The 27,860-nt window shown below is 37.1% G+C and overlaps 2 protein-coding genes across 2 annotated transcripts in view; both read right to left on the bottom strand.

Moving 5' to 3' along the window:
* Positions 1–20,027, bottom strand: part of LOC123526144 (exonuclease 1-like) — a 68,942-nt gene extending 48,915 nt beyond the window's left edge. The window contains exons 1-5 of the mRNA XM_045305165.2: positions 19,987–20,027; positions 12,363–12,524; positions 8,741–8,860; positions 8,253–8,376; positions 1,542–1,679 (exon numbers count right to left, since the gene is read on the bottom strand). Of these exons, the coding sequence (XP_045161100.2) occupies positions 1,542–1,679; positions 8,253–8,376; positions 8,741–8,860; positions 12,363–12,523 (543 nt within the window). The 5' untranslated portion in view covers position 12,524; positions 19,987–20,027. The remainder of the gene's footprint in view (positions 1–1,541; positions 1,680–8,252; positions 8,377–8,740; positions 8,861–12,362; positions 12,525–19,986) is intronic.
* LOC123526158 (kelch-like protein 28) overlaps positions 4,368–27,860 on the bottom strand; it is a 71,215-nt gene continuing 47,722 nt past the window's right edge. The window contains exon 4 of the transcript XR_008366722.1: positions 4,368–4,889. The gene's annotated coding sequence lies outside the window, so the exon portion shown is untranslated. The remainder of the gene's footprint in view (positions 4,890–27,860) is intronic.

Below are 27,860 nucleotides of genomic sequence, written 5' to 3'. Positions count from 1 at the left end.
TAAGAAAAGTTGACTTAAACATAATACTCAACCAAGAAAATGATTTTCTAAGTCCAAAAGGGGCAATAATTATTGCAAAAAGCAGGATGGAGTTATGTTGCTTGCTGTACAGGGTCAGCTTATGATGGTGAACAAGTGTTGCAAGTTTCAAAGCAATAGCTTTGATAGTTTAAGAGAAAAAATTGACCTAAACATAAAACTTAACCAAGAAATCTGATATTTTCTAAGTCCAAAAAGGGCCATAAATCTTGCAAAAAGCAGGACGGACTTATGTTTCTTGCTGTACAGGGTCAACTTATGATGATGGTGAACAAGTGTTGCAAGTTTTAAAGCAATAGCTTTGATAGTTTAGGATAAAAGCTGACCTAAACATAAAACTTAACCAAGAAAACTGATTTTCTAAGTCCAAAAGGGGCAATAAATCCTGCAAAAAGCAAGATGGAGTTATGTTTCTTGATGTACAGGGTCAGCTTATGATGGTGAACAAGTATTCCAAGTTTCAAAGCAATATCTTTGATAGTTTAGGAGAAAAGTTGACCTAAACATAAAACTTAACCAAGAAATCTGATATTTTCTAAGTACAAAAGGGGCCATAAATCTTGCAAAAAGCAAGATGGAGTTATGTTTCTTGCTATACAGGGTCAGCTTATGATGGTGAACAAGTATTCCAAGTTTCAAAGCAATAGCTTTGATAGTTTAGGAGAAAAGCTGACCTAAACATAAAACTTAACCAGGCAACGCCGACGCAGACGCCGACGCCGACGCCGACAACCGCTCAAGTGATGACAATAACTCATCATTTTTTTTCAAAAAATCAGATGAGCTAAAAAGAGAAAGGGCACCAAAACTTTAACCAAGGTGGGGACGCGGAAAGACGCCGACGCCGGGGCGAGTAGGATCTAGCTCTCCTTATACTTCGTATAGTCGAGCTAAAAACCACAGGAGGGACTTGACTGCATTCATTCTTTTATGTTCATTGAAATATTTTGATAACAAGGGCTGTCCATATGACAGCAAGCTCATCCTTTCTCAGTGCTTGACTCTGAATTAGATGTCAGTAAAAACTTTATAAAACTTTAACCAAAAAAATCTAAGTTAAAAAGGGGGATAACTGTCAAAATTCAAATCAGAGTTATGGGGATTGTTTCTCCTGGTGCAGACTTTGATAGTAAATAACTACTTTAAGTTTCAAGTCAATAGCTTTGATAGTAACAGAGATATTTGACTATCAAAAACTTTAACCAACAGCAACACTGATGCTGGGGCGAATGCAATAGCTCTACTTTTTCTTTGAAAAGTGGAGCTAAAAATTAATTCTGGACTTTACTGTTTAGAGAGTAACGAACATGCCACAATATGACATCATTACTTTCTGTATCTTTCTTACCGTTCATTGTGTAAACTGTTGTTTATCCCAGAATATACATGGCTTGGTCTTTTTCTTTAAATCATACTGAGTCATGTTAGAACGTAGTGTTAAACCCATTATAAGAAAGCAAGCCCTTTCTTGTAATTTTGAATCAGTATAAAGATACACAAACCTTTTCACATCCAAAGAGTAAGAGATCTGAATCCTCTGTAATGATGACCTGAGCTACACCAATCTTGTTGAGGTAGGCTAACTGGGCATCAGCTTCATACGGGGCCACTATACAATCTACACCTCGTTCTCGGCAAGTCTGAAGGTAACGTTATAAAGTGAAATGTTCTACATTCAGTAAGTATAAATAATCTACAGTTGAATATTGTTACCTCGATATCGGTTAGCTCGATACTCCGGTTAGCACGATGTGTTTTAGTCGGTCCCGATTTTCCCCTATATATTCTAATGTAATTATTCATCATTACCTCGATATGATTAGCTCGATATTTTGTTTAGCTCGATGAGATTTTTCAGTCCTGTCAACTTACCTGTAATGTTTTTACACCTGGTTTCGTCGATATTAAAGCGTGTCAAAAATATCCATGATATCTGTAAGGTGTGAAAAGCAACTTATTGTTGTCTGGTGATGTATTTATCATAATCAAGTTAGTGTGCTTGTTATTTAATCTTTAATCCAATTCAAAGGTTAGGAAGTTTGCATTCAATTCCTAATAATTAGTCTTATAAAAGAGCGTGCAACTTGTTTTCCAATATAACAACTAATTTGGATGAAATGTTTTTCTGTATCTGCCATTTAGGAATGAGTAACAATATGCGTATTACACAGGCAAATTTTCGTTATCGAAGCACAGTCAAAATGACTACTCAACTAGGAACATTACAGCTGCATTCAGACTTGTTTATGGAAGGAATAAAATGCTAATGTTTACAAGTATATTTTGAAAAATTTAAAACTTAAATGTATGTATTTACTATTTAATTAAGATGTTTATTTGTCAATAAAATTAAAATCGTATTTACGTTATATTATTTCTTTCCCCTTTCAAACCCTCGGAAAAAATCATTGGATATAGTGACAATATAGACGTCCGACACAACTACAAAGTTGTCCCAGATAGTCGATATCGTTACGTCGAACTTCGGATACGTCGAAGCAATTTTTACAGTCCCTTGAATATTGAGGTAACGGTATTCGAATGTATTTGTGTGTAGTACATGGAGTTTGTGCTAGATACTATGTTATATTATTCTTATTGTCCTATTTTAAAATTTATCAAGCAAACACTGACAGTTCATTGTCACAAAAGGGATAACTAAAATTCTCCAGTATTGAATTAAGGGTCTTAGGCAATCCAAACATAAAACGTGATACGGCTAGGAACTACATTAGTTGCTTCAGTGAGCCTGGGAGCTCTAGCTGTTGGTGCCGGAGTGAGCCTGAGATCTCTAGCTGTTGGTGCCTGAGTGAGCCTGGGAGCTCTAGCTGTTGGTGCCTTAGTGAGCAGTCAGTGAGTCTAGGAGCTCTAGCTGTTTTGTGCTTGAGTGAGCAGTCAGTGAGCCTGGGAGCTCTAGCTGTTGGTGCCTGAGTGAGCAGTCAGTGAGCCTGGGGGCTATGGTTGTGGGTGCCTGAGTGAGCAGTCAGTAAGCCTGGGGGCTCTAGCTGTTGGTGCCTGAGTGAGCAGTCAGTGAGCCTGAGAGCTCTAGCTGTTGGTGCCTGAGTGAGCAGTCAGTCTGGGAGCTCTAGCCGTTGGAGCCTGAGTGAGCAGTCAGTGAGCCTGGGAGCTCTAGCTGTTGGTGCCTGAGTGAGCAGTCAGTGAGCCTGGGAGCTCTAGCTGTTGGTGCCTGAGTGAGCAGTCAGTGAGCCTGAGACCTTAAGCGGTTGGTGCCTGAGTGAGCAGTGTTTCACTGTATCAAACTAAGCCATTTTAACTGTTTTGAATAACTGAACAAAGTTTAATGACAGAACAACTTTGGCTGTAATACAGTTTAAAACAGTATCATTAAATATAATAATTCAAAACCTGAAGGAATCTGTTATGCCAAAATCTGAATGCTGAAATTTTACTAGTCCTATACTGTGAAATCATTAATTTTTGCGGGGGACTAATTTTCATGTATTTCATGGTACTGTCAATCCTACCAAACAAGTAAAATTCCCATTCATTTTATGTTCAAAAGTTGAAATCCACAAATTCATATCCCCACCAAATAATCGTTTTGACCAAAACCACGAAATTTCATGCCCACGAAATTAAATGATTTCACAGTATGTAGTGCATGCCTTCAGAAAATTTATCAAAATCCAAACCAACTCAATTGTAAAACAAAATAATTTTAGATTTGATTAAAAAAATGTAGTTTTCACAAAAAAGAACAAAAAACAAGAGGGTCATGATGACCCTGGATCGCTCACCTGGGTTATATGAGCTACATGTTTCAAATGTCAAACTGATGCTAAAATATTAAGGAAGTAGGTCAGTATGTCACATTCATGGTCACTGAAAGTCAGTTTTAAGATCAGTGTGCAAAACTGTACATGTCATCCAAATTTCAAAGCTGTATCTTAGAAAACAAAAAAAGGTCAGTAGGTCACATATTGGTCACTGAAAGTCAATTTTAAGATTGGTGTGTTAAACTATATGTCTGTACATGTCATCCAAATTTCAAGGCTGTCACTTAAAAGACAAGAAAGTAGGTCAGCAGGTCACATTCATGGTCACTGAGAGTCAGTTTTAAGATTGGTGTGCAAAACTGTACATGTCATCAAAATTTCAAGGCTGTATTTTAAAACAAGAGGACCATGATGGCAGGGCTTGACACTAACACTGGTCCGCTGGTCCAAGGCCAGTGAAAAGCAACAAGGACCAGTGAAATATTTGGAGGACCAGTAACTGTTTCATTTAAAAATTTAGTGGAAACTGCTCTTCGGACCAGTGGCCCAAAATAGTTAGTGTCTAGCCCTGGATGGTCCTGAATCGCTCACCTGTCCCCATATGACCCAGTTCTGAAATGAGTAGGACATCGTTTTTTCTATTATTTGACATAGTGACCTAGTTTTTGAGCTCATGTGACCCAGTTTTGAAGCTGACCTTGATATCATCAAGATGAACATTCAGACCAACTTTCATACAGATCCCATGAAAAATATGGCCTCTAAAGAGGTCACAAGGTTTTTTATTATTTGACCTACTGACCTAGTTATTGACGGCATGTGACCCAGTTTCGAACTTGACCTAGGTATCATCAAGGTGAACATTCTGACCAATTTTCATCAAGATCCATTCAAAAGTATGGCCTCTAGACAGGTCACAAGGTTTTTCTATTTTTAGACCTTCTGACCTAGTTTTTGACTGCAGTTGACCCAGTTTCGAACTTGACCTAGATATCATCAAGATGAACATTCAGACCAACTTTCATAAAGATCCCATGAAAAATATGGCCTCTAGAGAGGTCACAAGGTTTTTTATTATTTGACCTACTGACCTAGTTTTTGAAGGCACTTGACCTAGATATCATCAAGGTGAACATTCTGACCAATTTTTATGAAGATCGATTCACAAGTATGGCCTCTAGAGAGGTCACAAGGTTTTTCTATTTTTAGACCTACTGACCTAGTTTTTGACAGCACGTGACCCAGTTTCGAATCTGACCCAGATATTATCAAGATAAACATTCAGATTAACTTTCATACAGATCCCATGAAAAATATGGCCTCTAGAGAGGTCACAAGATTTTTCTATTATTTGACCTACTGGCCTAGTTTTTGAAGGCACGTGACCCAGTTTCGAACTTGACCTAGATATCATCAAGATGAGCATTCTGACCAATTTTCATGAACATCTTGTGAAAAATATGGCCTCTAGAGAGGTCACAAGGTTTTTCTATTTTTAGACCTTCTGACCTAGTTTTTGATCGCATGTGACCCAGTTTCGAACTTGACCTAGATATCATCAAGATGAACATTCAGACAAACTTTCATACAGATCCCATGAAAAATATGGCATCTAGACAGGTCACAAAGTTTTTCTATTATTTGACCTACTGACCTAGTTTTTGACAGCACCTGACCCAGTTTCAAACCTGACCTAGATATCATCAAGATGAACATTCTGACCAATTTTCATGAAGATCTTATGAAAAATATGGCCTCTAGAGAGGTCTCAAGGTTTTTCTATTTTTAGACCTACTGACCTACTTTTTGACCGCACGTGACCCAGTTTCGAACTTGACCTAGATATCATCAAGGTAAACATTCTGACCAATTTTCATGAAGATCTTGTGAAAAATATGGCCTCTAGAGAGGTCACAAGGTTTTTATATTTTTAGACCTACTGACCTAGTTTTTGATGGCACATGACCCAGTTTCGAACTTGACCTAGATATCATCAAGGTGAACATTCTGACCAATTTTCATAAAGACCCCATGAAAAATGTGACCTCTAGAGTGGTCACAAGCAAAAGTTTACGCACTCACGAACAGAGGGACGCATGGTTGGACAACGGACGCTGCGTGATCACAAAAGCTCACCTTGTCACTTTGTGACAGGTGAACTAAAAACAAAAAAGTAGGTCAGTAAGTTAAATTCGTTGTCACTGAAAGTCAGTTTTAAGACTGGAGTGCACAACAGTACATGTCATCTAAATTTCAAGGCTGTATCTTTAAAAACAAGGAAGTAGGTCAGTAGGTCAAGGTCACAGTCGAGTGACCCCCCTAATCACTTTGGGTCATCAGGTAATTATAATTAAACAGTCTAGGAAATATGACCTGATAATTTTTGAAGTATTTTTTCCTATATAACTCATATAACAAGTGACCCCAGGGCAGGGCCTCTTTTCACCCCAGGGGCATAATTAGAACAATCTTGTTAGAGGTCAACTAGGCAATGATACATACAAACTAGAGCTGCTTTTGAGAAAAGCGCATATCTCCCACAGCTGCCTAATCATCTAAATACTAAGTCAGTCTTTACTACAAATATACCTCTGAAGAGTAAAAAGGCTGATTTTTGGTAATTTAAGGACCATAATTTCGAAGTGCCTGGACCGATATGGCTAGTTATTGAATCGGCCGAGGACTTATGGGCAAACACATTTTGTTCAAGTCTGGTGGAGATCGGATGAGAAATGTTTGACTTAGTGCGCGGACAAGAGTAAAAAGGCCTATTTTCGTTAATTCAAGGGCCATAATTCCAAAGTGCCTGGGCCGATTTGGCCGCTTACTGAACTTGGCCGAGGACTTATGGTCAAACAAATTTTCTTCAAGTCTGGTGAAGATCGGATGAGAAATGTTCGACTTAGAGCGCGGACAGGAGTAAAAAGGCCAATTTTCGGTAATTCAAGGGCCATAATTCTGAAGTGCCTTGGCCGATTTGGCTAGTTATCTAAGTTGGCCGAGGAATTATGGTGAAGATTGGATGAGAAATGTTCAACTTAAGAGTGCGGACATGAGTAAAAAGGCTGATTTCCGGTAATTCAATGGCCATAACTCCAAAGTGCTTGAGCTGATTTGGCTAGTTATCGAACTTGGCCGAGGGTTTAAGTTTGGTGAAGATCAGATGAGAAATGCTCGACTTAGAGTGCGGACAAGACTTGTGACAGACAGACTGGAGTAAATCAATATGTCTCCCACACTACTGTGTGGTGGGAGACATAAATATCAAAGGCCTAGGCCTGAACTTTCAGACAAGAAGATTTTTAAAGTTTTTTCCTATATAAGTCTATGTAAAACTTGGGACCCCCAGGACAGGGCCTCTTTTCAACCCAGGGGCATAATTAGAACAATTTTGGTAGTAGACCACTAGATAATGCAACATACCAAATATCAATAGCCTAGGCCTTGCAGTTTCAGGCAAGAAGATTTTTAGTTTTTTCCTATATGTCTATGTTAAACTTGGGACCCCCTGGGTGGGGCATCTTTTCAACTTAGGGGCATAATTTGAATAATCTTGGTAGAGGATCACTAGGCAATGCAACATACCAAATATTAAAAGCCTGGGCCTTGCAGTTTCAGACAAGAAGATTTTTAAAGTTTTTTCCTATATAAGTCTATGTAAAACTAGGGACCCCTGCGGCAGGGCCTCTTTTCGTCCCAGGGTAATAATTGAAGATTAATCTTGGTAGAGGATCACAAGGCAATGCTACATACCAAATATCAAAGGCCTAGGCCTTGTGGTTTCAGACAAGAAGATTTTTTAAGTTTTTTCCTATATAACTCTATGTAAAATTTGGGACCCCCAGGTCGGGGCCTCTTTTCAACCCAGGGGCATAATTTGCACTCTCTTCATAGAGGATCTTTAGATGATGTCACAAGCAAAATACTGAGGCTCCATGCCTTGCGGTTTTTGACAAGAAGATTTTTAAAGTTTTTTCCTATATAAGTCTATATGTAAAACTTGGGACCCCTGGGGCGGGGCCTCTTTTCAACCCAGGGGCATAATTTGAACAATTTTTTTATACAGGACCATTAGATGATGTCACATGCCAAATATCAAGGCTCTATGCCTTGCGGTTTTGGACAAGAAGATTTTTAAAGTTTTTCCTTTCGGTTGCCATGGCAACCAGAGTTCTGCCTGGAATTAAATTCTTTGAAAAATTTTGAAAGGGGACCATCCAACGATCATTCCTGTGAAGTTTGGTGTAATTCTGCCTAGTGGTTTTCAAGAAGAAGATTTATTTATAAAATGTTGACGGACGCACAACGGACATTGAGCGGTCACAATAGCTAAAAGCAACTTACAAATTCCCCTTGAAACTTACAATTAAAATGAACTAACTTCTAACTGTATTATATGAAATGATACTAGCTCAATCTGATTTATTATTCACCTTACTTCTTAATAATTTCCCAGAGAACAAAAACTTTCCTTACATTCATCAGTTCCAGTGCCATTTCGGGGGTTATATCAATACACCTCTGTAAACATTCCCTAGCCTCTGCACGCTTTCCCTCTCGTAAAAATTGGGCTGCCTTCTTCTTGTTCAGTTCTCGCTTTCTAAGAAAATCAAAGTTCATATTCAACAAGCAATACTGATATGGAGAAAGGCTAAAACGCACAACTCTGGACTCATTGTTTTTTGCAGGGACTTTTTGTTTTAAAAAATATGAGTTCTTGACCTCAAAACTAGGAAATTCAAATTATTCACATCACAACATTGGTGGAGTATAAAAGACCACTGACCACTGACAGGATATCTTCATACTGTCAGTACCATCACAAATGTTTATATTGCAGAATCAAACCAACTTCTTTGTAATTTTGATTCTGCAGCTATAAAGACCTAATATCCCAGTCACATTACTCTTACTACTAATATAACAAGTTTCTTAGAAAAACAAAATAATCAAAATTAACTCACTCTCTTCTAGACTTTTCAACATTCTTCTTTGATGGCAAATGGCAGCCATCAAAAACTAACACTGGCTTGATATTCTTTGACAGCAAGTTATTTATGAACTTCATGCAGTAATACACATACCTGAAACATGACAAGAAATGAACTTCATTGAAAAAAAGAAAAACCTTTCTGGTGATCTTTTGTTAAACTACTATCAGTGTTTTATTGTAAACAGTCTATCTATGCAAAATTAACATATGCATAATTAAGCAACCCTTGATATATATACCTGATTTAGCATCCCATATATGCCTAATTTAGCAACCCAAGTTATGCCCTTTTTTGTAGAAACCTCAGTTATTCCTAATTTAGCACCCCTAGATACGCATAATTTAGCAACCCCTGATAAGCTTAATTTTAGCAACCATAAACAAGAGGGTTATGATGACCCTGAATTGCTCACCTGAGTAATATGAACCACATGTTTAAAATGGCAAACTGATGCTAAAATATTAGTAAGTAGGTCAGTAGGTCATATTCATGGTCACTGAAAGTTAGTTTTAAGATCGGTGTGCAAAACTGTACATGTCATCACAATTTCAAGGCTGTATCTTAAAAAACAAGAAAGATGGTCAGTAGGTCAAGGTCACAGTCAGGTGACCCCTAATCACTTGGGGTAATCAGGTAATTATAATTAGGCAGTCTAGGAAATATGATCTGATAATTTTTGAAGTATTTATTCCTATATAACTCATATAACAAGTGACCCCCAGGGCATGGCCTCTTTTCACCCCAGGGGCATAATTTTGGCAATCTTGTTAGAGATCCACTAGGCAATGCTACATACCAAATATCAAAGGCCTAGGCCTTGAACTTTCAGACAAGAAGATTTTTTTCCCCTATAGATATGTCTATGTTAAATCTAGGACTCCCAAGGTCAGGGTCAAGTTTTTTCTATAGATGTATTAAGTCTATGTAAAACTTGAGACACCCCTGGGCAGGAGGGAGAAGAGTTTTAAAGTTTTTTCCTATATAAGTATATGTAAAACTTGAGACCCCCCAGGGCAGGGCCTCTTTTCACCCCAGGGTTATAATTTGAACAATTTTGTTAGAGGACCACAAGGTAATGCCACATACCAAATATTGAAGGCCTAGGTCTTGTGGTTTTTAAAGATTTTTCCTATATAATTCAATGTAAAAATTGTGACCCCCGGGGCAGGGCCTCTTTTCACCCCAGGGGCATAATTTGAACAATCTTCATAGAGGACCATTAGATGATGTCACATGCCAAATATCAAGGCTCTATGCCTTGCGGTTTTGGACAAGAAGATTTTTAAGAGTTCTGCATGGAATGAAATTCTTTGAACAATTTTGAAAGGGGGCCACCCAAGGATCATTCCTGTGAAGCTTGGTGTAATTCTGCCTAATGGTTTTCAAGAAGAAGATTTTGTTAGAAAATCTTGACGGACGGACGAAGTACGAATGAATGACGACGTACATTGAGCAGCCACAGAAACTCACCATGAGCCTTTGGCTCAGGTGAGCTAAAAATGCTTAATTTGCAACCCAAGATCTGACTATTTTAGCAACCCTAGATATGACTCATTTAGCATTCACTGATATCATGCCTAATTGGCAACCCCTGATATGCCAGATTTAGCAATCCCAGATATGCCTATTTTACTAACCCCAGATACGCCTAATTTAGCAACCTTTGATAAGCCTAACTTAGCAACTTAGCAACCCCTGATGCCTAATTTAGCAACCCTTGATATACATAATTTTGCAACCCCCTATTTACCAACTATTTAGCAACCACGGATAATCAAGTCAGTTGGAGACATGTTAATACCTCGAGACAAAGGCATCTTCATGTAAACAGAAAGGATCTACAATTTCCAATAATCCAAAATGTAAATTTTAACTAGAGCTATCACTAAAGGTGATGAATGTACCCCCCGCATGCACTGACACAGTACATTGCAATTTGACGCACACAAGATTGCATAATTATGTGGACTGTATATATATAGACTGTATGTATACAGTATCGTAACAAAAAACAAAGTCCCATAACTATGCAGAATATTTATCTAAAAGAATGTAACATGCACCATGCACAACTAGGGTTGGTACTGATCACTTGTGTGAAGTTTCATTAAATTGTGTGCAAGGGTTTGGTAGATTAGGCACGCACAAGATTGCATATGCAGACTGTATGTACATAGTATGTTAACAAGAAACAAAGTCCCATAACTCTGCAATTTTTGTTGCTGAAAGAACCTAACATGCCCCGTGCACAACTACTGTTGTTACTGATCACTTGTGTGAAGTTTCATTAAATTGTGTCAAGGGGATGAGGAGAGATGGTGCGCACAAGATTGTGTCTAAGTATATAGTATAGTAACAAAAAAACAAAGTCCCATTACTCTGCAATTTTTTTTTCTGAAAGTACGGAACATGCCCCATGCACAACTACTGTTGTTACTGATCACTTGTGTGAAGTTTCATTAAATTGTGTCAAGGAGATGAGGAGAGATGGTGTGCACAAGATTGTGTCTATGTATATAGTATAGTAACAAAAAAACAAAGTCCCAAAACTCTGCAAAAAAATTTTCTAAAAGAACCTAACATGCCCCATGCACAACTACTGTTGGTACTGATCACTTTGTGAAGTTTCATTAAATTCTGTCAAGGGGATAAGGAGAGATGGTGCGCACAAGATTGTGTCTATGTATATAGTATAGTAACAAAAAAACAAAGTCCCATAACTCTGCAAAAAATTTTTCTAAAAGAACCTAACATACCTCATGTACAACTACTGTTGGTACTGATCACTTGTGTGAAGTTTCATTAAATTGTGTCAAGGGGATGAGGAGAGATGGTGCGCACAAGATTGTGTCTATGTATATAGTATAGTAACAAAAAAAAACAAAGTCCCATAACTCTGCAAATTTTTTTTCTAAAAGAACCTAACATGCCCCATGCACAACTACTGTTGGTACTGATCACTTGTGTGAAGTTTCATTAAATTGTGTCAAGGGGATGAGGAGAGATGGTGCGCACAAGATTGTGTCTATGTTTATAGTACAGTAACAAAAAAACAAATTCCCATAACTCTGCAAATTTTTTTTCTAAAAGAACCTAACATGCCCCATGCACAACTACTGTTGGTACTGATCACTTGTGTGAAGTTTCATTCAATTCTGTCAAGGGGATAAGGAGAGATGGTGCGCACAAGATTGCGTCTAGGGACAGACAGACAGACGGACAGACAGACAGACAGACAACCTGAAACCAGTATACCCCCCCTTACAACTTTGTTGTCGGGGGGTACAATAACATTCAAGTAATATTTATCCAAATATTCTAATACTGATACAAGTTAAAGCAATAAACATACAGGAAATGTTTTATTTCTGGCCAGGTTTATCTCCTTGTATCAAATAATTATAAATGCTTAAAGAGCATTCTCTTTTTATACTATTGTTGTTTCACATAATTCTTGGAAACCATGTACACAGCACTTCACAACTTTCATTAGTTCTGTAAGAAATTCAAGCGAGCTGCAGTCTAGACCAAGACCTTCAGCCAAGACTTCCCAACTGGCCATCAGAAAAGGGAAAGGGCACAACATACTCACTGGTCAGTTTTTTCCCCTAATGCAAGCTTTTCTGCACAGGAAAAAGCTCCTTTATGAAGCCAACAGTAGGCATCTATTGCAACTGTACATCCTGCAAACTGTGCTACATTGACTGGCTGATGGATCTTCTTCAAGAACGGCAATAATCCTTGAATACCCATTCTGTAAACACATGGAATGTACAATAATCAATATTTCAATTAATCATGTGACACCAGGAATGAATTATACTGTCAATAGTCAGTGAATGTCTTGAAATAACAACAAGGAAAGTGATAACTCTCAACATTGTATGACAAATACCCCCTTAAAATACTTAACAGAACAGGCCTTTTCCCCTGAAAATCTACTTCCAGTATAAGGAAGCAGCCCCAAATAAAAAAAAGTCCATTTTTCCCCCAGTTATTAACTTTGTAACAAGTGGGCCATAGTGGCCCTAATTTTCTCACCTGGCCTTGTCTAATACACCTAAGAATAAACATATGACTGAAATATGAATGGTAATATCTGTGTTATGCTTACAGATATATAACAGGTCAAATGCCTTCATTTGAACAGATCTGAGTGAGGACCTGAGTGAGGATCTGAGTGAGGACCTTACAATGGTTTGGTGGAGATCCATCAAGTGGTTCACGAGAAGAAGGCTTCAAGAAGCCATTGTAAGGTGTTTATTTTTTTCTCTCGAGTGAGGACCTTACAATGATTCTATATGCCAAGTTTGGTGGAGATCCAAGAGGTGGTTCATGTTTTTCTATTTTTAGCTCTTACGGGCCCTTAAAAGGATACTTGGAAAACAAATTGAGAGAGTACAATACAATGATGCTACAATTCATGACAAGTTGTTTAAAGGATATTATGTTAACATCTACCTGCCCATAAAAGGGGCCAAGTGCCCCTATTTGAACAAAACTGAGAGGACCATACAAAGATGCAACAGATCAAGTTTGATGAAGATCCTTCATGCGTTTCATGAGAAGAAGGTAAGTTTTTTTTATTTTTCGCTGCAGTGGTCCCTAAAAGGGGCAAAGTGACCAATTCAAACAACTTTGAGAGAGGACATTATAATGATTCTACAAATCTAGCAATTTGTCAGGAGAAGTTATTTAAAGGTATTTCTATTTTTAGCTCTGCTGCCCCCATTTGAACAAAACTGTGAGAGGATGATACACAATCAAGCTGTTCATGAGAAGAAGTTGTTTAAGGGTATATCTATTTTTGAGCTCTTGTGGCCCCTTACAGGTGCAATGTGCCACTATTTGAACAAATTGAGAAAGATCCTTAAGTCCGTATGTTGAACATACCTTTTTCTTAAGTTTTAAGATGCAATAATGTTTCTATACAGATAGAGAAATAACAGATTTGCTTTGATACCTCAAACTTTTATTTACTAACCAGTAATCATTCAATGATTAGAATATTGACCAATTTTAACCTAGTGTCTATTCTAGGACCTGAAAGGGGCAAGGTGAAGTTGAATCAAAGAGACACTTTTTAGCGGGCCATTGCAAGAGAAAGGGCAATCATTTCAGCTTTCATTATAGTCAGATATTCGTTATTTCTTTCACGAAATAATCAGGTTCAATATTAATCGGTAAAAACCAAATAGGACTTTGTCCCTCAAATATTGAATCAGACAATCAGTCACGCGCTTAAATCTCTTGACCAGTCCTAATAACATTGCCTCAATTACTATTTAAATATTAGACAATACCATTTATTTCATACATCATTCTATAGAACTGTAAGAGTGGTAATAGAACCTTATATCTTGTGAAAAATTGATAGAGCATTTTGCAGTGCACATTTTATCCATTTTGGACACCAAAAAGATCTGAAAATTTTAAGTTTGGCTTTGTTGATTATCATTTAAACTTTCAGAATGTTTAAGCAGGCTCATAGTTAGCACAGTAAGCAACTTTTGTAAGATAAAATAATAATTAAAACTCAAAAGAACTTTAATTTTCCTATTATTTGGACGACCAGAATGGGAGGCAAACCGTCTCAAACGAATTATTTTGTTTATAGCAAGCTGGAAAAGCAGGCTCAAAAAATCAAGCTTTATGATAATGCAAGTATACTTTCACACTTGGTGAAGGATTTTAAAAGTTTCATCGGAAGTTGTTAAAAAGCGCACCCTAGCTGACAGGTCTTGACAAGAGTACTTCTCTCCGCAGTGAACTTCATTTGGTTGCTGAAAATTATTAATAACTCAAAATCAGAAGCGAACTGGTAATGACGTCACCGTGACACCGGCTTCCAATAAATTTTGCAACGTATGATATTCGCTGTTACAGGTATGATGACACTAAATGTAGACTTCCTTTTCAAAATGAATAGTCTCTCGCAAAGAGCTATAAAAAACAAGAGCTGTCCGTAAGACAGCGCGCTCCACTATTCGGTGAATGACAGTAAAATGAATATATGTCTGAATAAGAGACCTCTACTTTAAAAGGAAGATACACCAAGGGGCAAAATTCCATCAAATACACAAATTTGAGTTATTAAGATTGTTACAACACATGCAGATGATGGTGATAAAGATATATTTTGAGTTTCAAGTCATTATCTTATATAGTACCAAAGTTATGTCCAGAAAATGAAGTTTGTCGAAATTTAAGTATAAAAGGGGCATAATTCGGTAAAAAATACAAATCAGAGTTATGGGGATTGTAACCACACATGCAGATGATGATGATAAAGATACATTTTAAGTTTCAAGTCTTTAGCTTATATTGCATTAAAGTAATATCTAGAAAGCGAAGACTGCAAAAAAAGTTTAAGTACAAAAGGGACACAATGCTGTTAAAAACACAATTAAGAGTTATGGGGTATGTAGCCACACATGCAGATGATTATAAACAAATACTTTTAATTTCAAATCATTATCTTTTAAAGTACCAAAGATATGTCTATAAACGAAGCTTTCGAAAAAATTTAACATGAAAATAATTCCAAGTATAACTCCTTGGTGACCTTGACCTCAGGTATAATGGGCCCAGCCCCTGCATATACTTTGTTTGTATGCTGGACAATATTTATGTGAACTTACAGTATGATATATGCAAAAGTAACAAAGATATGACAGAAAAACAAAGGTTGCCAAAAAACTTTAACCTTAAAAATAACCTAAGTATAACACCTTGGTGACCTTGACCTTGGTTATAATGAGCCCAGTCCCTATACATACTTTGTTTGTATGCTGGGCAATGTTTATGTAAAGTTACAGTAAGATATATGCAATAGTTACAAAGATATGACAGAAATACTTTAACCTTAAAAATAATCTAAGTATAACACCTTGGTGACCTTGACCTTGGGTATAATGGGCCCAGTCCCTACACATACTTTGTTTGTATGCTGGGCAATGTTTATGTGAAGTTACAGTAAGATATACGCAATAGTAACAAAGATATGACAGAAAAACAAAGGTTGCCAAAAAACTTTAACCTTAAAAATAATCTAAGTATAACACCTTGGTGACCTTGACCTTGGGTATAATGGGCTCAGCCCCTACACATACTTTGTTTGTATACTGGACAATGTTTATGTGAAGTTACAGTAGGAGATAAGCAATAGTAACAAAGATATGACAGAAAAACAAAGGTTGCCAAAAAACTTTAACCTTAAAAATAACCTAAGTATAACATCTTGGTGACCTTGACCTTGGGTATAATGGGCTCAGCCCCTACACATATATTGTTTGTATACTGGACAATGTTTATGTGAAGTTACAGTAAGATATAAGCAATAGTAACAAAGATATGACAGAAAAACAAAGGTTGCCGAAAAACTTTAACCAAGAAGGGTCACGCCGACGCCAGGCCGAGTAGTATAGCCCCCCTATTCTCTGAATAGTGGAGCTAATAAATAGGTCGGTAACTTGAAAGGCATATAGAGTAAATCTTGACAACATCACGTGGGAACTGAATGAGATCTCGTTTTACCGGTGTGCGAACAGGCAGTGCTCATAAGGGTAAAATTTTGTGTCATACGTGATAAACCTTCTATCAGATTGTTTGATTATAATGATAATAGTGTTTTTTAATGTTATTAGTATTTTCTACATGGGGAAGGAATGAATTTATGACTGGAAGTCTGAGAAATCAACAGCTGTTGTTTGAACACTGGACCAGATTCGGTCATATCGCAACTTCGCAAGTGTAATATTTCAGTAAGCGTCTGTTGATTTGATCACTAGTGATCAAGTCAGCAAACGCTTCAATAAGATAATGCAGTGACATGCGCTTACATATTATTATCTCCTGTTGCTGTTCTGTGTATTTTATATACTTCTTTGGTTCTCGCAAATGCTTTTGAGTTACAAGTTAGTAGTTTCTTTGTTACATGTAAATGTTTATACGGAATTGATCCTACCCATTTTCAACAACTGAACAATCTTGGTAGAGGGTCACACAAGGACCATTTGTGTAAAATTATTCTAAATCAGGCAAGCAGTTTCACAATATTTCATTCTGGATAGCGGACGTATTCCTGGTTTTTATCACTTCGTTTGGCAGCTGAAATCGCCCGGGATAACTGAAATATTTCGCTCGTAGAGACTTGTATTGTGTATTTCAAAGCAATTTATGGGGTCAGTTTAGTACTTATAGAAGGCTTTAAATGTTTCGAAGGTGCGATCATGCAGGTAGTGGCTGCAAGTGTATAAACTCAGATTTTGGAATGTTCTACAAGTTTGCAGAGTAGCTTCCCATATCGTTACGCTCGTATAGTTCACCTTTTCAATGTACAGGCCCGGTTCCAGGGCCGGGCCAAGGGGGCTCGTGCCCCCCTACCAGTTGCCTGGGATGTGACCTATACTTATCAAAGATGCACCCAACTATTTCGGCAAAGGAATAATATTCTCTCAAAATTTAGACCCAGAAATGCAGCAAAGGCCACCATTTCATACCTATATTTCAAAATATTCCAGGGGGAGTGCCCCCCTGACCCCCCCCCCCCCTAAAATGAAGGGCGCACTCAGTAAATGCCCGAGGCCACCATTAGGCCACCTGTATTTCAAAAAATTTCAGTGGGGAGACATCCCTGACCTTCTAACATGTGCAGAAGTCCCCGCTCCCATACCTACCCACTCTCGGCGCTATGCGCATCGGCATCTTTGTTCTAGACTGGTGCCAACCCGCCCCCCCCCCCTGCAGTCAAATATTTCTGGATCCAGGCCTGTGACCCCCCCTATAATGTAGGAAGTGTCTAGCCGTCCGGTAACCGGACGCCTAGCCTGCATTCTAGTCGTCCGGTTACCCGGACAGCTAGCAAATCCTCAGGGAATTTTCTAGTCGTCCAGTAATTGATTTCCTAATGAATAAGACATGCTTTTATATAGTTTTAATGTTATTTACTTAAGATATCAATACTTATCTGCAAACAAAATTTTGTGTGAATACATATTATACAGATTTACAATAAATCACTGCATTATTCAGCCGATAAAATGGAAGTTTGCCGAACTCAATAATGGCAAAATCGACGTGACGTCACTTATCAAAATCTGTTCATCTGGAGTCTTTTATGGGATCGTAATTTTTAAATTGTAACAACCTTTTCACTGGATTTTCAAAATTAAAACAGTTTTGAAATACTTTCAATTTTCATATTTTAGTATTCAAATATTTTTTAATGAGTAACTGTTTTAAATGACATCTAATTTCAAAAACGGCAGTGTGATGTTCAAAACTTTAAGAAAAACAATAGTTAACAAGAGCTGTCTCCGTAGGATGACACATGCCCCTGATGGCACTTTGAATGAATAGTTATGGCCAATGTTAGAGTTTAGGACCTTTGACCTACGGAGCTGGGTCTTGCACGCGACACATCGTCTTACTGTGTCACACATTCATGCATAGTTATTTTAAAATCCATGCATGAATGACAAAGATAAGGACCGGACATGCCCATCAATGCACTATCATGAATACAAATCATGATCTTTAACGTCTAAGTGTGACCTTCATGCAACTTTTGAAACCATCATGATACAAAGATAGGACCGGACGACCTTTGACCTACGGACCTGGGTCTTGCGCACTGCACGTCGTCTTACTGTGGTACACATTCATGCCAAGTTATTTGAAAATCCATCCATCGATGACAAAGATATGGACCGGACACGCCCATCAATGCACTATCCTTTAACGTCTAAATGTGACCTTGACCTTTGAGCTATGGACCTGGGTCTTGCACACTGCACGTCGTCTTACTGTGGTACACATTCATGCCAAGTTATTTGAAAATCCATCCATCGATTACAAAGATATGGACCGGACACGAAAATTGCGGACAGACCGACAGACGGTTCTTAAACTATATGCCTCCCTTCGGGGGCATAAAAATATATATAGATTTGTGTTTTAATAATTAAAGTTTAGGCCGATAGAAAAACATCACTTTTTACAAAAATAGCATAAAATATTATGGACGTTCGGCAATCAATGTTTTATCATTTCTAAAAATAGAATATCAACGGCTTTGTAAACAATCACAATCTCTTGCGTTTAATCGACTGAAAAATCAGATAAGTACTGATATTTTAAGTAAATAACATTTAAAACTATATAAAATCATTACTTATTCATTAAAAAATCAATTACCGGACGACTAGAAAATCCCGAGGACTGGTAGTCGTCCGGTAACCGGACGACTAGAATGCAGGCTAGGCGTCCGGTTACCGGACGGCTAGACACTTCCTATAATGTAAGGAGTGTCCCACCAGTAAATGCACCAGAGGCCACCATTTCATACCCGTTTTTTAAAAATTTCTCCCTATGAGGAGAGTAACCCCTCCATTACCTCAAAATGCACCAGAGGCCACCATTTCCAGGGGGAGAGCATCTTTGTTCTAGACTGCTGTGCCACTCCCCCCCCTGTCAGCCCCCCATCCCGTCTAACAACATATGCATCCCCACTCCTATACTCAGATCCTCACTCCCTGTAATTACTATAAGTACTCTTACTTCCCAGCCACCATAGTACTTTGGAATACCCTTCCAGTACAACTTGTGCAAGCCCCCACCCTGAATCAGTTTAAACAGGGTGTGACCAAACTTGTACACAATGCTTAACATGATAGACCTGTTTTTAAACTGCTTTTATCTGTAAATCCTTCTTGTTTTTAACACTATTAACTGTATTTATAATTTATACTGCAATACACACCGTGTATTACTTTTATCCTTCTATCCAATCTACTTTTAACTTCTTGTACAGGCGCGCAGCTGCACATAATACTCGCAGAGAGGAGCGCTGCAGTATAAATAGATAGACTGGTGCCCCCCCCCCCACCCCCTGGACATGAGCCTGATGTATATGATACTGTGACCGGATTTTTGATCATCGATTTTCTTTCATTTGACTAGATCTACATATAAAAAGTATATTTGTGTGAAAATAGGGATTTTTTATATTAAACAAAAAATTTACACTGGACCCGTGCCTGTGCCAGTAAAATTTCGTTGTCGCGAAATTGCGTGACAATCCGATTTTCAAGCCTTCTTCTGTATCATTTGCTTATCAAAGTATACTTGCATTGTTTGAGAGCATTATATAATTGTCCATGAAGATGACTGACTTTGCATATGAATATATATTCATATTTCAGCGTATTACTTACTCGAAATTAATTTTTAGTTTTCGCGGTTTTGTGTACGGCTTAGTTTCGAATGACAATTCGGAATTTATTCGAGGCAGACATCTGAAATGTAAGATTTCACAATAAAATGAATACCAATTTAACGATTTTTTAAAATTTTTCCTATGGGTAATCATTTACCCCGAAATACAAGGCAATTTAGGTGAGGTCTGCAGTAGAGCTCCACCCCCCTGTAAAGCCCCATGGCGTTAACAAATTCACATCACCATCCATTTACTCAGATCTGGATCTTAATTACAAAGTACCTACTCCGACATCCAACGTTTAAGACCTTCATACAAACCTTGTGAACACTTCAGTTTTAGAACGGGTTGAACAAACTTGTACCAATGTTAACAGTGCTGGTTTAAACGATCTGTCCTTCGTGTTTTTACACTATAAAGTATTTATAATTTTATATAATACAAGTATTATCTTTAATCTTCTTCCATTATTTAAGCTTACTTACGGCGCGCAGCTGCAATTATCAAGATAGAAATAATGTTGTTGCCCCCTCAGTTGAGTGTGTATATGATACTGTCCTTTTTGTCAGATTTTTTGCATTGATAATTTTTAATATAAAAAGTATTTGTTGAAATGGCAATTTTTAAACAGAAAAATTTACATGGCTTCCGTGCCCTGTGCCCATACAAATTTGTTGTCGGAATTTGGTGACAATCCTTTTGTTTTCTGTCAGATGTTATGAGTATATTATTTTTGAGACTATAATTGTCCTATAATGATGTATTTGATAGAGAATAAAATGCTTTCAGTCTGATACTATCGCAATAATTTAGTTGCTTTAGGAAAGGCTATTTAACCATTTTTTGTAATTAAATTTACAAAATTATGAATAAAAGATTTTTTTGACTTTAACATTTTCATTTACACGAAAAATCTGATAAGGGGTAATAATTCCCAAAATCGAAGGACAACCACCAAGGCTATTTTTACTATTGATCTTTGTATGGTTAGCATGGACAAGCTTGTAAGTAAGTTTACTCAATTCAAAGAAAATATTAATTTGTGTCAGAAGCGATGAGCAAAATCTGACCAATTAAATAAGGCAATTTTTTCAATAAAATGATTTGTCACTTTGGACGTTTAATCGAACTACTCCGACTTATACAGTTTATACAGCCACTCAGCGACAGTAAGCTTGTCTATTTTGACCTTGTGACACAGACACTTGGAGGTAAAGCCTCCTTCCTGTCTCCATCCCTGCCAATTTATCAGCCAATATTTTAAGTCTTGTAAAACACACTGAGCATACATCTCAAACATTATCGTTGGAAGCCCTTGAGCCGTCCCTTCCCTTAACCCGTTACCATGTTTAATTTTGACTTTTATCTCCCGAGATCTATCACAGCGCGTGTGCAAACTGTGGAAAAACTTTTTACTTCCATTTTTTCTTGGAAGAAGATGATGAATAACCAAAGAGCTATAAAAATAAATAGATTGGCAACTTGAAAGGCACATAGAGCAAATCTCGCCAACCTCCCGTGACAAAAAAACGAGATCTCGTTTACCGGAAAGGCGCTTTCTCCACGCGCCATTTTGTATGCGAAAGCAATTATTCATCGGTAAAATAATTATCACCGTATGACCACGCTTCTTTCGATGGCAAAAAAAAAAACGTGTACTTCGTGTCTTAAGACCATTTCAAATTAAACTAATTTTGTTTTAGAAGCTAACATGTATTTTAAATGTAGTTTTAAAGGTACAAATTGTAACTCCATGCTCGCCGATGTTTGTTTTTAGTAAGATAACGCCGAATCACGCACTGACACGAGCTCACGCGAGATTACAGCAAGTTGCCATTCTGTGTATTTTATACTTCTTTGGAATAACCAATAATATCTGTGATATCAAAGCTGTGTTAATATATTATGTGCTGTTTAAATTCAATGTATGTGATAATTGTGTCAATGTGATGTATATATTTACACGAATAAATCTATCTATCTATCTATCTAATTATGCAGAGAAAACATAAATTATTAGCATAATTTCATTTTGAATCAACTAAAACTTACTTTTTATTCTCATCCTCCAAAGATTTATCGAAGATTCTTTGTAATAAAAGCTTATTTTTCTGGATAAAATTTATGTCTGCTTTGTTTACATTTCCTCAATGAAAGTCCCGTGATGTGACAAATAACTTGGTGTGACGTCACAAGGGCATTCCAAAATGGCCAATATTTAAATGACATGTGCTGTTTTTCTGTTAGTTTCTTTTTATAATTTGGAAAACTATTCTGAAAATATTGCATGGATTGAAAGGAATAGGAACATTTATTAAGGTAAGATTAAAATTTTCCTAAGGCAAGTGTTATAGATTTTAAATACATTTTTGCTGGAAATCATTAAAGGGATGGCTCATGGGCTCCCGAGGATAATTTGGATTTATGTTTTGTTACAAATTCAACATGTTTTAACCGTTAGCCTGCTGGCAAGTGATTTTGCCTTTGCGACCAGTGCAGACCTAGTCCAAATAATTTGATGTCAAAACTGATTCTGTGATATTTTCCTGATAGGTCATAATCCCTCTCTTTACGTCAAAACCAATAAGAACCTTTTCTGTGGTGATATTAGATTTAGGTAAAAACACGGTCAGGCAATATATTTACACGATGAAATCATAAAACAAAATAAAACTGAATCATTTCATGGTTTAAACATAACAGTAAAACACGTAAATAAAGTGTAAACACTGTATATGTTTCATTTTGGCTACCTCGCTGAATAAGTGAATTTACACGTCCGCCACTCAGTACACACTGATAGTTCTATAAATAAACGTCGGACTTCAATATTTTACGATTTTGACATTTCATATAGTCCGACGTTTTATCGAAATTATAAATTTCCCGGTAGAGCGTTTCGCAAAATATCTTGTGGAAGGTTTTACAAGTTCACAGTGGAAGTGACTGAAAAGCGATAACTAAATACCAACAACGGACAAAGAAACCTATTTTATATGCACACCAATTGAACGTCTTACTGAAAATATTGAAGATCTGTCCGCACTCTCAAAGTGAAATTTACATCCATGCCCTTCCGCAACCCAACACGAAACTGTCAAATCTTCTTTATTATAAAGAATAATTTTAGAGGAAAAAATATTCTCACGGTCGGCTTTGAAAAAAAAAGCAACCCGTTACTAATGTATTGTCTATGTAGTATGCATATGTTTATAATCGATGGGTGTAACCAGCATTTATTGGTTGTAATTTAATTAAACGTTATTTCAATAAATTATTAGTTCATATCAAAGCAGTTTGAAAGGCTAGTCCACATGTATTCGGCAGTTTCCATGCGTAAAATAACGGCCACAGATATTTCACTAGTGCCGTAGGCTAAACGTATTTTTCGTCTAAGCATGTATGATTGATTCTGTGTAATGTGTCAGGGAAGTGATTGGAGGTGCAGTTTTAGTTACGGTAAACCAGTATATCACGTGTTTGAGAGTTTTCCTACATTACACTCCAATAAAATAAGGTCGAAATTTGTGCTATGCAAACCGCTGTCATTCGATTAAACTTGACACAGGGACATGTTGAACGTCCAAATATTAAAAGGCCCCCTGTGCAAGTTTAATGATATTGAACTATACACGCTGACAGTGCGATTGGTCGTTATCGATCACGTGACATGAATTGGAACCATGTTGTTTAAAACAGTGACAAACTCGTCTTTTACCTTTTATTCATATAAACATCAGTTGAATGGAAGGAAAAAAATGGATATTCTTTCCAGGTATCTTAAAATTTCACTAATATTTTTGTTTTTTAATAGATAAAATGCGATTTAAAAATCGCCGCGTCTCCGCTCAGGAATCGTCGCAGAAGGCTCAACACAGAAAAGGTTCTATGTTGTACGTGGAGGAAAGATATTGACCTATGCAAAAATTATCACAGTATCGTGGCTCACATACAATTAGTTGGACTAGTGCAGACCATGATCAGCCTGCACATCCATGCAGGCTGGTCATGGTCTGCACTGTTCGCTATCCAGTCAGTAAATTTTCAGTGGACATCCCTTTGAATAATAAGGCCTAAAAAAATTCTTTGTTTCCGGTAACATGCTCAACAAGAAATATCTTTTAAAAAGATGGTCGGCAAATTTTATTAAGACAATAAGTTTATGAGGTTTTCATATCATTTGTGTTATTCTATTATCTATCTAACATTTTGAAAATAGCAAAACTAAACACAACACTTAAACAATTTAAATGGTTCTCTTTTAATTTTTCACAAAGGTCTCGTAACGGTGCAATATTGTTTCGTTTTTTTTTCTATGTCGAATAATTACAGCAGTGGTCTTGAAGTCACTTCTCTACCTAGAAGACATTAATTGATTGGCTAATCACACCCTCATTCATGTGATATGCAGGCGGTATTCAGCTCTCCCTGTAAATTGATACATATTGGTATTTGAACAGTTTTCTATTACATTTATTAAACTTTCTTATCATTTTAGATATATCAATATTCTTGCTAAATATACTGAGCGAAGCGTAGCTTTAAAACTGTAAACAGCGTCATTAAACACTCCTTGTCTGACATTTCACTTAGCGTTGCACAATCAGGAGAGTGAAAGTCAAGAACAATCTTTAAAAAAGATTGTCGGCTAATTGTAATAAGACAAGAAGTGTATGAGGTTTACAAATCGTGTCATTCTGACATCTGTCTAACATTTTGCAAATAGCAAAACCAAACACCACACTTAACAACAATTTAAATGGTTCTCTTTAAAATGTTCACAAAGGTTTCCTAATGTTCAATTTTGTTTCGTTTATTTTACGACAAATAATTACAGCAGCGGTCTGGAAGGCACTTCTCTACATAGAAGACTCTAATCACACCCTTATTCATGTGATACGCAGGCCGTATTCAGCTCTTTCTGTAAATTGATATATGTTGGTATTTGAACAGGTTTTTATCATATTTATTAAACATACTTATCATTTTTAGATATATCAATATTCTTGCTAAATATACTGAGCGAAACTTAGCTTTAAAACTGTGAACAGCGTCATTTAGCATAAATGCTTTGTCTACATTTCACCCAGCGTAGCACAATCAGCAGAGTGAAACAAATAGACACTCTCGTCCAGTCAGGCAGAGTGTTGCATAAATCGTTCATTTTGATAAATTATCTATAATGCGTTATCGAGTAGTCTGATTTGCAAACTGAAATCACGTGGCATGGTCACGAATTCGTTCTTAATATGGCATTTGCCGTAAAAAATTATATAGGGTAGGTAGGTTGGAAATTTTTTTTTTTTGGAATTTTTTTAGCTCACCTGTCACGAAGTGACAAGGTGAGTTTTTGTGATCGCGCAGCGTCCATCGTCCGTCCGTCCGTGCATAAACTTTTCCTTGTGACATCTCTAGAGGTCACAGTTTTCATGGGATCTTTATGAAAATGGGTCAGAATGTTCATCTTGGTAAATTCTAGGTCAAGTTTGAAACTGGGTCACGTGCCGTCAAAAACTAGGTCAGTAGGTCTAAAAATAGAAAAACCTTATGACCTCTCTAGAGGCCATATATTTCACAAGATCTTCATGGAAGTTGGTCAGAATGTTCTGATATCTAGTTCAAGTTCGAAACTGGGTCATGTGCGGTCAAAAACTAGGTCAGTAGGTCTAAAAATAGAAAAACCTTGTGACCTCTCTAGAGGCCATATATTTCACAAGATCTTCATGGAAGTTGGTCAGAATGTTCACCTTGATGATATCTAGTTCAAGTTCGAAACTGGGTCACGTGCGGTCAAAAACTAGGTCAGTAGGTCTAAAAATAGAAAAACCTTGTGACCTCTCTAGAGGCCACATATTTCACAAGATCTTCATGAAAATTTGTCAGAATGTTCACCTTGATGATATCTAGATCAAGTTCGAAACGGGTCACGTGCCATCAAAAACTAGGTCAGTAGGTCAAATAATAGAAAAACCTTGTGACCTCTCTAAAGGCCATATTTTTCAATGGATCTGTATGAAAGTTGGTCTGAATGTTCATCATGATGATATCTAGGTCAAGTTCGAAACTGGGTCATGTGCCGTCAAAAACTAGGTCAGTAGGTCTAAAAATAGTAAAACCTTGTGACCTCTCTAGAGGCCATATATTTCATGAGATCTTCATGAAAATTAGTGAGAATGTTCACCTTGATGATATCTAGGTCAAGTTCGAAAGTGGGTCACATGCCATCTGAAACTAGGTCAGTAGGTCAAATAATAGAAAAACCTTGTGACCTCTCTAGAGGCCATATTTTGTATGGGATCTGTATGAAAGTTGGTCTGAATGTTCATCTTGATGATATCTAGGTCAAGTTTGAAAGAAGGTCACGTGCCGTCAAAAACTAGGTCAGTAGGTCAAATAATAGAAAAACCTTGTGACCTCTCTAAAGGCCATATTTTTCATGGGATCTGTATGAAAGTTGGTCTGAATGTTCATCTTGATGATATCTAGGCCAAGTTCGAAACAGGGTCATGTGCCGTCAAAAACTAGGTCAGTAGGTCTAAAAATAGAAAAACCTTGTGACCTCTCTAGAGGCCATCGTGTGAATGGATCTCCATAAAAGTTGGTCAGAATGTTCATCTTGATGATATCTAGGTCAAGTTCGAAAGTGGGTCAGGTGCTGTCAAAAACTAGGTCAGTAGGTCAGATAATAAAAAAACGTTGTGACGTCTCTAGAGGCCATATTTTTCATGGGATCTGTATGAAAGTTGGTCAGAATGTTTATCTTGGTGATATATAGGTCAAGTTTGAAACAGGGTCAACTGCGATCAAAAATTAGGTCAGTAGGTATTGAAATAGAAAAACCTTATGACCTCTCTAGAGGCCATACACTTGAATGGATCTTCATGAAAATTGGTAAGAATGTTCACCTTGATGATATCTAGGTCAAGTTTGAAACTGGGTCATGTGCCATCAAAAACTAGGTCAGTAGGTCAAATAATTAAAAAAGAACTTGTGACCTCTCTAGAGGCCATACTTTTCATGGGATCTGTATGAAAGTTGGCCTGAATGTTCATCTTGATGATATCTAGGTCAAGTTTGAAACCGGGTCAACTGTGGTCAAAAACTAGGTCACTAGGTTTTAAATTATTTAAATCTTTTGACCTCTCTAGAGGCCATATTTTTCAATGGATCTTCATGAAAATTGATCTGAGTGTTCACCTTGATGATATCTAGGTCATTTTCAAAACTGGGTCACATGCGGTCAAAAACTAGGCTAGTAGGTATAAAAATAGAAAAACCTTGTGACCTCTCTAGAGGCCATATTTTTCATGAGATCTTCATGAAAATTAGTGAGAATGTTCACCTTGATGATATCTAGTTAAAGTTCAAAACAGGGTCACGTACCTTCGAAAACTAGGTCACTATGTCAAATAATAGAAAAAACGACGTCATATTCAAAACTGGGTCATGTGGGAAGAGGTGAGCGATTCAGGACCATCATGGTCCTCTTGTTTATTAAGGGGGACTTTTCGGAAATAATTTTTGTGTCAAAAAATGAATACAAATAAGGGAGTTATACTTTTAGAGCATCAGTAAGTTGATTTCTAACATAAAAAGTGCAGTTTTGCAACTTTTTGTCAAAAAGTTGAGAACAGTTTTCTTCAAGGCAATTAACATTTAGGGTCAGGCCAAAAATTTAGGGTAGGTCGGGATACTGGAAACAAACATTTTTTATTTTTTTATGCCCAAGTGGTACTGCACAAATTGAAAGATGGACCAGTCCATTTCAGAAATTTATCAGGGTGAAGGTTAAAGTAATGATATGCTAGTCTCAGGATACAATACATATTGGGATACAGATGCAACAATACGGTGTATTGTGATATGCATTGG

Source organism: Mercenaria mercenaria, chromosome 1 (genome assembly GCF_021730395.1).
Source record: "Mercenaria mercenaria strain notata chromosome 1, MADL_Memer_1, whole genome shotgun sequence".
NCBI classification, from domain to species: Eukaryota; Metazoa; Mollusca; class Bivalvia; order Venerida; family Veneridae; genus Mercenaria; species Mercenaria mercenaria.
The sequence above is the reverse complement of the archived record's forward strand: the minus strand, read 5'-3'. Positions and strand labels throughout refer to the sequence as shown.